This window comes from Ranitomeya imitator, chromosome 3, assembly GCF_032444005.1.
Source record: "Ranitomeya imitator isolate aRanImi1 chromosome 3, aRanImi1.pri, whole genome shotgun sequence".
Taxonomy (NCBI): domain Eukaryota; kingdom Metazoa; phylum Chordata; class Amphibia; order Anura; family Dendrobatidae; genus Ranitomeya; species Ranitomeya imitator.
Window position 1 is genome coordinate 354,382,033 of NC_091284.1, and position 13,262 is coordinate 354,395,294.

A 13,262-nucleotide genomic window follows, 5' to 3' on the forward strand; every position below is an offset into this window, starting at 1 on the left:
CGGATCTTCTGTCCCAAGGTCCAATCTGCCACCAGAATTCTCGGTCTCTCAATTTAACGGCGTGGCTGTTGAAACCGCGGTTCTGAGAGCGTCCGTTATTCTGATCAGGGTGATTCACACCATGATCCAGGCTAGGAAGCCGTCGTCTTCCAGGGTCTATTATCGGACCTGGAAAGCCTACTTCTTCTGCTGGTGTGAGTCTAATGGCATTCCGCCGATGTCCTTTTCTCTCCCTTCCACTTTGGCATTTCTCCAGGCAGGACTTGACGCTGGCCTTGCCCTTAGTTCGCTAAAGGATCAGGTATCAGTCCTTGCCATTCTTTTCCAGAAGACCTTAGCCTCCTGCTCTCATTTCAGTACCTTGCTTCAAGGAGTAACGCATGCGGCTCCTCCGTATCGGAATCCTGTGGACCCTTGGGACCTCAATCTTGTTCCGGAGGCGATGAGGGGTTCTCCCTTTGAACCTCTCCGAGTGGTTTCCCTGTCCGTTCTGTCTTGGAAGGTGGTGTTTCTTGTGGCCATTAGGTGCGTCTCGGAGTTGACGGCTCTTTCCTGTTGGCCCCCTTTCTTGGTTATTCATCAGGATAAGGTGGTTTTGTGGCCTCCGCCTTCCTTCCTTCCCAAGGTTGTGTCCACCTTTCACCTGAATGAGGATATTGTCCTCCCTTCCTTTTGTCCTGCTCCGACTCATTCTCTTGAGCGTTCACTGAACAGGTTAGACCTGGTCAGGGTGTTGAGGATCTATCTGGTTAGGACCGCCCCCTTTAGGAAGACTGATTCGCTCTGTATTTGTCATTCCAGATGGTGCCGGCCTCCAAGGTTACGATTGCTCGCTGGATCAGAACGGCAATTTCGGGGGCTTACAGGGTCAAGAACAGAGTGGCTTCCCCCTGGGATTAAGGCTCACTCTAACCGGGTAGTGGGTGCCTCCTGGGCAGTACACTATGGGGCATCTGCCCTACAACTTTGCAAAACGACAACTTGGTCTTCCATGCACACGTTCGCCAAATTTAATAAGGTCCATACCCACTCCTCAGCGGACGCCAGCCTAGGTAGAAGGATCTTGCAGGCGGCAGTGGTGAGTTCTCCAACCTGAACGAAGCTTTGGCTGTTCCTTCACCAGGCACTGCTTTGGGACGTCCCATGGTTCCTGTGTCCCCCAATGAAGCGATGGAGAAAACAGGATTTTTGGTTGCTTATTGTAAATAAAATCTGTTTCTTGGAGCCTTCAATGGGAGACACAGCACCCTCCCATGTTTTAACAGCTATTCTCTCTGTTATATTGTTACAGTTGGGTTGTCTGTTTTGTTTTCTTTCTATCTTGTTACCTCTCCTACTGCTTTCTCACTAACTGATTAACCTAGTGCTAGTCAGTGGGGTGTATACTGCAGAGGAGGGGCTAACTTTTTATGTGCGTCGTGTCAGCCTCCTAGTGGCAGAAGCATACACCCATGGTTCCTGTGTCCCCCAATGAAGGCTTTGAGAAACAGATTTTACGGTAAGCAACCAAAAATCCTGTGTTTTTTTTTTTTGTTTTTTTCCAAGATTAGCTGAACGTATGCACATGCCCTCATGTCTCTTCATAAGTTTTAAAACTTTTATTTGACGGTTATATCAAGTTTATGCAAAGACTCAATATTGACTGTATTGACTTGGAATTGAGATGTGGGGCTTTTATTTAAAATGTCAGTGTTTTGTTCACTGAGCCACTTGGTTATCACTTTTACCTTGTGACATGGTCTCCATCATGCTGGGAAAAAAAGCTTTCTTCATCACCCCATTGCTATTTGATGTTTGGAAGAAGTTGTTCTTATATTGGAAGATGTTTAGATTCATGGCCATGTTCGTGCAAAATTGTGAATGAGACACACTTCCTTGATTGAAAAGCAAATTTACACTTGAATGGTCTCTGATTACTTTACTGTAGGCATAAGTCAGGACAGTGCTAATATATTCTTCTCCAGGCACCTATTCTTCTAGATGTCCCATTCAGTCTAAAGGGGACTTCATCAGGGTAAATAACTTTACCCCATTCTTCTATGCAAACCCTGTACTTCATGTCAGTCTGTCCATAATGATTTTCTTGGAGACAAGTGGCTTCTTTGCTGACGTTCTTGACACTAGGCCACTTCTCAAAAGCCTTCCTCGCTGTGTGTCCAGATGCCTGAGCAATCTCTGCACTGGTGTTAAACCTATCCCTTTGTTAGATCTTCTTTAGGAGATGGACCTGGCACTTTCAGGAATTTATTGGGTGTTTTTGAAGAATTCTTCACACAAATTAATCCTCTTTGAAGTTCTTGATGATTGGCTAAATGGTTAATATTTAGGGGCAAGTAGCAATGTCCTTTCTTGTAAAGCCCTTTGGGTGCACAACAATGACTACCCATGTTTCCTTAGAGATAACCATGGTTAATAGAAACAGAAGAAAACGACAATGATTCCAAGCACCAGCCCCTTATCAAACAATTAGTGTGCTCTTATCACTGTCTGTCTGTCCATAATTTATTTAGTCTTACTGTGGTGCTCTGTTTAGGTATTCATACTGATAGCTTATGACAGGTCATTGATCCCTTGGTGACCTGCCCTCTATTTTACATGCTGAATATAATATGTTTAAAGGGGGAAAAAAAAAAAAAAAAAAGCACTTTCAGCAGGCAGGCAGCGCTTGTGCTGTACCATGATCACATCTATAATGTGCATTTAATTATATTAAATGTCAGAAGAATGGGACCAGTAAGTATTTCAATGCATACATTGGTCATGCATCACCGATAGATTAGGAAATTTAAAAAAAAAATAAAAAAAAAAAAAATGCTGGATTGGTGCTTATAAATACCACAGTAATCAACTTGTCTTGTCCCCTTGGTGACCAATCCAAATTTTTCAAATCTGAACATGTTACTTTGTAGCAATAACTCTGGAATGTTTCCACATATCTGGGATTTAGTTTTTTTCCATCACACATTATACTGTTGTTGGTGATTAAATTTAGGTTGATATGTTTTGCAATTATTTATAAAAATATTCATTGTTTGACAATTTCAAAAAAGCTAGCCATACTTTTGTTTTTCTTTAAATCCAGAGTTATACCACACAAAGGTAATAACATTTACCTTATGTCTGCCATTATTTGTAAAATGTCCTTTTAGGCTGCGTGCCCACCATCAGGAATAGCAGCGTTCTACATTACAAGCACAGTGGATGGGATTTATAGAAATCCCATACCCACTGTGCTTCTATTTAACTCTACATAAACTTACCCACAGTGCGGGTTTACGAGCCGCAACATGTGAATTTCTGTAAAGACCCCGTCACACATAGCGACGCTTAAGCGATCCCGACAACAATACGACCTGTCGGGGATCGTTGCTGCGTCGCTATGTGGTCGCTGGTGAGATGTCACACAGTGCGATCTCCCCAACGACGCAGCAGCGATGCGGCGACCTGTACAACGATGCTATTTCATGACGATTCAATGGGACGTCCTGTCAACGAGGTCGTTGGTAAGGTGTTAAACACAGCGATGTGTGCTACCCAGCGGGACCTCAACGATCAAAAAACGGTCCAGGCCATTCCGACACGACCAGCGATCTCACAGCAGGGGCCTGGTCGCTGCTACGTGTCACACATAGCGAGATCGCTACTGAGGTCGCTGTTGCGTCACAAAACTTGTGACTCAGCAGCGATCTCGCTAGCGATCTCGCTATGTGTGACGGGGGCTTAACGGAGACTGCATATTTTCTGCAAGAGTGTCACTACATGTGGTAAAATCTGCATGTACCTAAACACAAGTGTGACAAATTAGAACGCAGCGATTTGGACGCAGTAAAAATACGCTGCATCCAAAGCGCTACCATTTCTGATCGTGGGCACGTAGCCTTATGTTAGGATGTTTAGGTTTAAAAATTTAGCAGCAATTGTTTTTTTTTTTTTTTTTCTGTCAGGCAGAGTGTTGTATGTAGAGGGGTTAAATTGTGAAAGGATATTGATCACCTTTCCAAAGGATGCATTCCGCAGCTCCATTCAGTGTGTAGTGGCCGCTGCCGGGTACTGTAGAACAGCTCCTATTCTCCCTGCTGGAGGTTATAATAGCTGATCAATGAATTTTTGGATCCCACGGATATGATTTTGATTGCCTGTACTTCACAATATCTTCTGACCAGACATCCCTTTTAGGTGCCATTTCTATAACCGAGCTCCTAATGGCTTGCACAGAAACAAAGCTCTGACCTCCTATAAAATGTATCCTGAAATTGATATGGACCTAAAAGTGACAGGGTAAAAAGCTGGACACTCACTTTGAGTCTTGCCAAAGCAAGCAAATATCCATAAGACAATCTACACTTAAATGAGCTGTTCTACTAAAATATTTGTCATGTGCAATAATGTGAAACCTTTGCTATGTTTCTCAACAGGAGCTTCACAGACCAGTTAAGAAAGATCTCAAAGGATGCCGGAATGCCCATCCAGGGCCAGCCATGCTTCTGTAAATATGCACAGGGCGCGGACAGTGTGGAGCCAATGTTCAAACATTTAAAACTTACCTATGTCGGTCTCCAGCTTATTGTGGTTATCCTTCCAGGGAAGACCCCAGTGTATGGTAAGACATTTGTTTTTGTTTGTTTTTAAAATATGTGTAAGAGTGACCATGCAAAATATTTTCTTTGGTAGAACTATGCATTTCTTTCATTTCTCTAATTTATAATATATAAAACTTTACAGGGGTTGTCCTTTCTTAACCTACAAGCCTGCTGTCACTCAGTTGCTGCAGACTTGTGACTCCTAAATATCCAAACTCCTGGCCACATTCTGACTAGACTGTATCCAGCCTCTCTCGATACTCTTGCATTGAGCGAAGATGCCCATCTAGTCGGCACGTGACCACATGTTGTAAGTAAGTCAAATACTTGTGGTCATGCGCCTACCACTCCTGGCATCGGAGAATCCTCACAGTGCACACACAGTGAGGATTCAGAAGTTTGTAGTCACACAGTGACTGTAGACTTATAGCTTAAGACCGGACAGTTTTTTTTTTCTCTGGGATTGGAGAGGTTCAAAATGTGAACTTGAATTTACCAGTTGATATGTGCAAGACGTACAACTGAATCTTTACTAATGATGTTGCAACATGACTCAAATTGTAAATACTTTGTATTTTGTGCATTAAGTTGTCATTTTCTCTTATGTCAGCTGAAGTCAAGAGAGTAGGGGATACACTCCTTGGCATGGCCACTCAGTGTGTGCAGGTTAAAAATGTTGTGAAGACTTCTCCGCAAACGCTGTCCAATTTATGCCTGAAAATCAATGCTAAGCTTGGAGGAATAAACAACGTTCTTGTCCCACATCAAAGGTAATCCAACTATGTGCAGAGAATCCAAGATTCTGTCAAAGGGAACCCCATGAGGATGTATGTACAAGCGCTTTCATGTTTATTAAAGCCATACCTTGATTGTAGACATTAGTTTTGCAATTAATGAGAAATCCAGCATTGAAAATCATGGAAATGAGCTGCAAGTACACTGGGATGGGGCATTGCACTTGCAGCTCTCCTTCCTTCCCTGACTACTTCGCACCTGCCTCCTGTGCTTGACTGACAGGTCAGGGGAGGCAGATAACTGAAAGTGACCTGTCGGACACATAAGGCAGACAGCTAATTGCAAGGAAGAGAAATATAGCTGTAAGTGCAAGGCCCCACTGATGCATTTGCACCTCATGTGCATGTGATTTCAATGCTGGATATATCAAATGCCAAAACTGATTCTAAAATTAAGGTATGGATTTAATCCGCTTCAAAACTTCTGTATATAAATGCCTTTAATTGAGGTATAAAATCCTTGTGACAGGTTTCTCTGAAACATCACGAATACAAAAACTTTAGTCATTATGCTTCAGAAAAGAACTTCTCTTTTTTTTTTTTCTTTTAAATTGTTTTAGTGAGTGACTTTTGACTAATGAGAAGAAAATTGTACTTTTTTTGTAATTTTTATGCTTTGTTTTTTTTTCTAAAGCTGCATTTTGTATTTGCAGACCGTCTGTGTTCCAACAGCCAGTTATATTCCTGGGTGCTGATGTGACTCATCCTCCTGCTGGTGATGGCAAGAAACCCTCTATTGCTGCTGTAGTGGGCAGCATGGATGGTCATCCTAGCCGTTATTGTGCCACCGTGCGTGTTCAGACTTCCCGGCAGGAGACATCTCAAGAGCTTTTGTACAGTCAGGAAGTTATTCAAGACCTTAGCAACATGGTGCGTGAGCTTCTCATCCAGTTCTATAAGTCAACTCGATTCAAGCCCACACGTATTATCTATTACCGTGGCGGTGTGTCCGAAGGTCAAATGAAACAGGTAGGTCTAGAGCTTTTGAACCCATTTTCCTTTGTTTAGAATCTGTTTTTCATATGCGTGTTACAATGCTTTAGTCACCACTCAGCTTTAATAAAAGAACTAGACCCCAGAAATGAAAATCAAGTATATCAAATAACGAAAAGCAAGTATGTTATAGAAATATCATATATCTTTATTGAATACAAAAATACTAAAAGGTGGCACTACAAAGATGTGCCTGTGCTTGGAGACATACAATAAATCAATGTGTGCTATCAAAGAAATAGTAGATAAAACGGAAATATTCCAGTACCTATAGCACTAAAAAAAGTGAACGGACATAATCAAAGGGTAAAATTACAATATTAATCACTTAATCACCTGGAGCTAGGGCGCGCAAGGTGAATGAAAAAACACACCCATATGCCTGTAACACCAGAGGGAGCCTCAAGGTAAAGAGCCAAATCTCATAAGATAAAATCAAGAAAAGTGCAAAGTGCTAACACAATATAAAATGTATATATGTGCATTGCATCACAACAATGTGTGAAAAAAATACAAAAGTGCATCAGTGCAAAGTAACCTGCAATCAGCGTGTTGGTGTGTCTAAACAATAGTGAACAATGTAGAGGTTTAAGTCCGTCTATAGGATATGAGTCTGAACCCTGCACCAGAGTCCGCCCGGTTCCAAGTGATGTAAAGAATATACCCAAATAATTGTAAAAGGTCACTACCTGTAAGGGTCCGTTCTCTCCAAGCACAGCGCACCCCGACGCGCGTTTCGGATATACTCCTTCGTCAGGGGGTGTCGTGCAGGAGGGACCGGAAGGCTTATATATACAAGCGACATAACCGCCAATGACCGGAGCAGATGCACAACGGCGCATGCGCAACCAGGAGGACTCGGAAGTGTGCAGCGCCGGCGTCACGTAACCTGGAAGCAAAGAGTCGCTGTCCAGGCAACCAAGACGCCGGATGCACCACCCCAGGACGCAGGCCGCACACGCGCACAGCGGCCGCCCACGGACATGGGCGAGTAGGTTAAGAGAAGAGGGGGGAGTTCCAATGGAACAACGGAACCTAAATAGATGTACGCTGAAAATCAATTGCTGCAGTAACTAATTTGGCATATATTATGAATGCCCACAAATACCAAGAGATAATATACAAAAAAAGAGATAAAAGGAAAAAGATGAAAAAAATTATGTATAAATCCGAAAATATACGTTATATATGACAAAAATAACACGTGCATAAGCTGCATAACTACATAGTTGAAATATGGATAATACTCAGAAAAAACTCAGAAAAAACTATGGGCCATAAAATAGCATAGAAACATATTTACACAAAAGGTATAATATTCCACGCAATTAAGCGTGGTCATAATGGTCATCCAATGAAAAGTCCATATAAATTGGGCAGCAAATTGTATGCATCAGAAGGTACTAGATGAGCAAATAAGATAATCTTGGTGGTCCAGGTGGAATATTTCCATGTGATAATAGGTCCATTCACAAGACAGACATGTTGCATGCACCAGAAGGTACTGGATGAACACTTTCACAGCGGTTCCAAAGATAAATATTTTAGTATATACAACTCTAAAATAGGAAAAAGGAGAAATAATCAATAATTGTTACAAATAAGCAATTTTATGTACACCAAGATACAACCTACATGATGATATACAAAAGTCAGAGGTCTTGTAAAAGCCTTGTAAAAAAGTGTGTACAAGATAAAAACATCCCAACATCTAAAACACAATATCCACACATGTACAGATACATGCATACATGCACACATATGTACACACATACATATACTTGCATACACATATATACATACAAATACCCACATACACAGGAAAATATGAAATAATTAAAAAATAATAAATTCAATTAATAGAGAAAATATATATATATATATATATATATATATATATATATATATATATATATATATATATATATATATATATATATATATATATATATATATATACATATACATACACATACACATTGATACATGCATCCCATACACACACAAAGATAAGCAGAATAAAAAAGTACAAATATTTCAAATATTAAAAACAATTAAAATAAAATAAATCCGGTCACAGAAAGGTTCACAGAAACGAAGCGAAATTAAAATTCTCATTAAGACCTAGAGGTGAGACAGTTTTGAGAGTCCAAATCCACTTGGATTCCAATCTCGCCAGGGGTACACTGATCTTCCCCCCTCTCATGTTTGGTTTGATAGCATCAATCCCAATGATCCGTAATAAGGTCGCGTCCGAATTATGGTATAATTTAAAATGCTTAGGAAGGGTTTTCAAGAGTGACAGGTCCCTAACTTCTTTTGCAGCAATAATCCCCAAGACGTGTTCCCGAACCCTAACTTTTAATTGTCGGGTAGTTAGACTCACGTAAATTAGCGTACAGGGGCAGGTGGCATAATATACCACCGCCTTCGTGGTACAAGTTATGGGTGACATAATTTTAAAGGTGTTCAGGCCATCGGAGCTAGTAAATTCAGTGGCTTTAGCTACATTTGGACAAGCCACACATTTCCCACAAGGGCGGCAGCCAACAGATAGTTTAAAATCAGATAGAAAGGTTTTGTTTTCATCCATATAATGGCTCTTGACCAGCTTATCCCCCAAATTCATAGATCTTCTGAATGTCAGACTTGGTTTCTCACCAATGTATTGGGAGAGCACAGGATCAGCCAAGAGAATAGGCCACGATTTCTCCAAGCATTGTCTCATCAGGTCTGCCTGGCCATGAAATTGTGTGATATATCTGACTAATTTATTTGATTTGGTGGGTTTTGTGGAATATAATGCTTGGTGCCTAGTGGTATTTTTCGCCCGGTTATATGCCCTTTTAATGGATCGATGGCTATAGCCTCTGTCCAGGAATCTCACTTTGAGATCGGCGGCTTGTTTCTCAAAGTCATTGTCCGAGGAACAAATCCTGCGGAGACGTAGAAATTGACCAATTGGTATGGAACGAATCATTGCGGGTGGGTGCGATGATGAAGCATGTAAAAAAGCATTAACCGCTGTATCTTTACGGTATAAGTCAGTCTGTAAGCAGTCATCCGTACCCCTAAAAACCTTCACGTCTAAAAATTCGATTTGATCCCTGTCAGCATGGTGGGTTAATCGAATATTATAGTTATTACAATTTAGTAACACCATAAATTCGTTGAGTGCCTCTACGGAACCCTGCCAGATCAAAAAAATGTCGTCAATGTACCGTGCCCAAAAAAGGACACGGTCCATTGGCGACAGATGATCTGACAGGAAGAGGTCCCTCTCCCACAGCCCCAGGAAGAGATTAGCATAGGCGGGCGCAAATGACGCCCCCATTGCTGTCACCTGGAGCTGCAGGTAGAGGGACCCCTTGAAAAGAAAAAAATTATGTGATAATGCAAAAGATAAAAGTTGTTCCGCAAAGGCACCAGTGGTCCTGGGAATGACAGATGAATTTAAAAAGAACCGGGCAGCTCGCAATCCATCCACATGCCGAATATTAGTATACAAGGATTCAATATCACATGTTACTAATAAGGTGTCAGTGCCAATATGCAAACCATCTACTTTCTTCAAGAAGTCATTGGTATCCTTGATGTATGATGGTAAGACTTCTACCAATGGTTGCAACTCAAAGTCTATGAATCTATTTACGTTTTCCAGGTAATTACCACATCCGGAGATGATGGGCCTCCCAGGGGGCGATGTCTGATTTTTGTGAATTTTTGGCAGGAAATAAAGGGTGGGAATGGATGGTTCATGGATTTGCAGAGTTGTGAAGAGTTCCTTACTAATCACCTCTTCTTGCCTAGCTGTCTCAAGAATAGTCAATAGCTCAGTCTGAAATTTAATTAAAGGATTGTAAGTCAATTTCTTATAACAGACCGTATCATTCAATTGGCGAAATGCTTCTATCTCATATTGAGATTTTGGCCAAATCACCACATTCCCACCCTTATCTGCCGGCTTATAAACCACATCATTAAGGCCCTGTAATCTTTTCAAAGCTAAATTTTCTTCCCTAGTTAGGTTATTAAATTCCGGGTAGCGGGGAATTTTTTCAAAGTCCCTACTAACCGTCCTCACAAAAACGTCAACCGTAGAGCATGAAGAAAGGGGAGGGAATTTTTTAGACTTCGGTTTAATAGATGGGGGAATCTTACCTCCTGGTGGAGTATCATGTTCTCGTTGTAACTCCTCAAGGATAGCTAGCGCCTCCTGTTCCGTCTCTGTTGGGAATAATTTCAAAAGAGTCTCATCATGGAAGTGTCGCTTGAATATTAGTTTTCTAGCAAAAAGGTGTAAGTCCTTTGTTGCTGAAAATCTATCAAATTGTGAAGTAGGACAGAACATGAGACCTTTACATAATAGTTCATTCTCAATTGGTGATATGATGTGTGTACTTAAATTAATTACCTTTAGACCATTTCCATGATTTTCAGGAGAAAATCTGAATGATCTCTTAGATGGTAGAAACCGTAGATCCCGTTTACGTTTCGGAGTAGAATCAGTTGTATGCAGACCAGAGACGGAAGAGGAGGCGCCAGAAACATCACTCATAGATAGATTGGATGACACTGATGGGGTCCGAGTTCCAGATGGGTTACGTGTATTATCTCCCTGTGGTTGTTTACGCCACCTATAAATCGTTCCTTGGTTAAAGTCTCTCTGATCCCTCGCCAATTTATTGGACTGGTTACCTTGTATGTCTTTAACCCATTGGTTAATTAGCTTATCCAGCTGTAAATCGATGGTTTTGAGTTGTTCAGTGGTCAATTTTTCTTTAGCGTCAACATATAATGAATCTAGGGACTGATCCATCTTTGTTATAGAGTTTAAGTGGAATTTGATCAATAGCTCCATTAATTTTTTTGAAGTGTCATTACACACACTTTCCCACTCTTTCACAAAATCTACATCATTCACCAGAAAGGCGGGTGTGACCTGGACTCTCAAGCCTCTAGGAATAAGTTGCTTCTGGATATAATTGTCCAGAAATGCTTGGTTCCACCAAGTCCGTGTCCTCTTATATGTTAAATTTTTGATGGATGTAAACAAGTTATCAAACTGTGAACCTTTAATTGTTGAAGTACTAGTACCACCATTACCAAATACTTCATTGATTTGGCCTTTCCAAGAAATTTCTCTAGCTTTGAAATCCATACTGGGGACCCAGGGCGAGCCTGTGCGAAACACAGTAGATTAAGTGAACAAAATAGCAAACCACAGACCACAAATAAAAATATAAATGTAAGAATTATATATCAAAGACATAAATGGAAAAATGTAGTCATATGGCTGCTATAGCATGGGAATGGCAGACCATTCGGACTAATGATAAAAGAACTAGACCCCAGAAATGAAAATCAAGTATATCAAATAACGAAAAGCAAGTATGTTATAGAAATATCATATACCGTATATACTCGAGTATAAGCCGAGATTTTCAGCCCAAATTTTTGGGCTGAAAGTGCCCCCCTCGGCTTATACTCGAGTCACGGTAGCGGTGGGGTCGGCGGGTGAGGGGCTGAGGGCGCTGAGGTATACTTACCTAGTCCCAGCGATCCTCGCGCTGTCCCTGCCGTCCCACGGGCTTCGGCGCTGCAGTTTCTTCCTCTCTTCAGCGGTCACGTGGGACCGCTCATTACAGAAATGAATAAGCGGCTCCACCTCCCATAGGGGCGGAGCCGCTTATTCATTTCTCTAATCAGCGGTGCCGGTGACCGCTGATAGAGAAAGAAGCTGCGGCACCGAAGACAGGAGGGGACAGCGCGAGGATCGCCAGGACTAGGTGAGTATAGCATATTCACCTGTCCTCGTTCCAGCCGCCGGGCGCCGATCCATCTTCCCGGCCGGCGCCTCCATCTTCCCGGCGTCTCTGCTCTCTGACTGTTCAGGCAGAGGGCGCGATGACGCATACAGTGTGCGCGGCGCCCTCTGCCTGATCAGTCAGAGCAGAGACGCCGGGAAGATGGAGGCGCCGGAACGAGACGCCGGGAGCTGCAATCAAGGGAGGTGAGTATGTGTTTTTTTTTTCTTTATTGCGGCAGCGGCGGCACAAATTTATGTGGAACATCTATGGGGCACAGTGAACGGTGCAGAGCACCGTATATGGCACAGCACAGCTATGGGGCACAGTGAACGGTGCAGAGCACCGTATATGGCACAGCACAGCTATGGGGCACAGTGAACGGTGCAGAGCACCGTATATGGCACAGCACAGCTATGGGGCACAGTGAACGGTGCAGAGCACCGTATATGGCACATCTATGGGGCACAGTGAACGGTGCAGAGCACCGTATATGGCACAGCACAGCTATGGGGCACAGTGAACGGTGCAGAGCACCGTATATGGCACAGCACAGCTATGGGGCACAGTGAACGGTGCAGGGCACCGTATATGGCACATCTATGGGGCACAGTGAACGGTGCAGAGCACCGTATATGGCACAGCACAGCTATGGGGCACAGTGAACGGTGCAGAGCACCGTATATGGCACAGCACAGCTATGGGGCACAGTGAACGGTGCAGAGCACCGTATATGGCACAGCACAGCTATGGGGCACAATGAACGGTGCAGAGCACAGTATATGGCACAGCACAGCTATGGGGCACAGTGAACGGTGCAGAGCACCGTATATGGCACAGCACAGCTATGGGGCACAGTGAACGGTGCAGAGCACCGTATATGGCACAGCACAGCTATGGGGCACAGTGAACGGTGCAGAGCACCGTATATGGCACAGCACAGCTATGTATGGGGCACAGTGAACGGTGCAGAGCACCGTATATGGCACAGCACAGCTATGGGGCACAGTGAACGGTGCAGAGCACCGTATATGGCACAGCTATGGGGCACAGTGAACGGTGCAGAGCACCGTATATGGCACAGCACA

General features: G+C 42.8%; 1 protein-coding gene across 2 annotated transcripts in view; it reads left to right on the forward strand.

Annotated features, from left to right (window-relative positions):
- AGO4 (argonaute RISC component 4) overlaps positions 1-13,262 on the forward strand; it is a 111,831-nt gene that overhangs the window by 84,736 nt on the left and 13,833 nt on the right. For both annotated transcript variants that reach the window (XM_069756844.1, XM_069756843.1), the window contains exons 12-14: positions 4,416-4,600; positions 5,191-5,350; positions 6,028-6,343. In XM_069756844.1, coding sequence (XP_069612945.1) covers positions 4,416-4,600; positions 5,191-5,350; positions 6,028-6,343 — 661 coding nt within the window. The remainder of the gene's footprint in view (positions 1-4,415; positions 4,601-5,190; positions 5,351-6,027; positions 6,344-13,262) is intronic.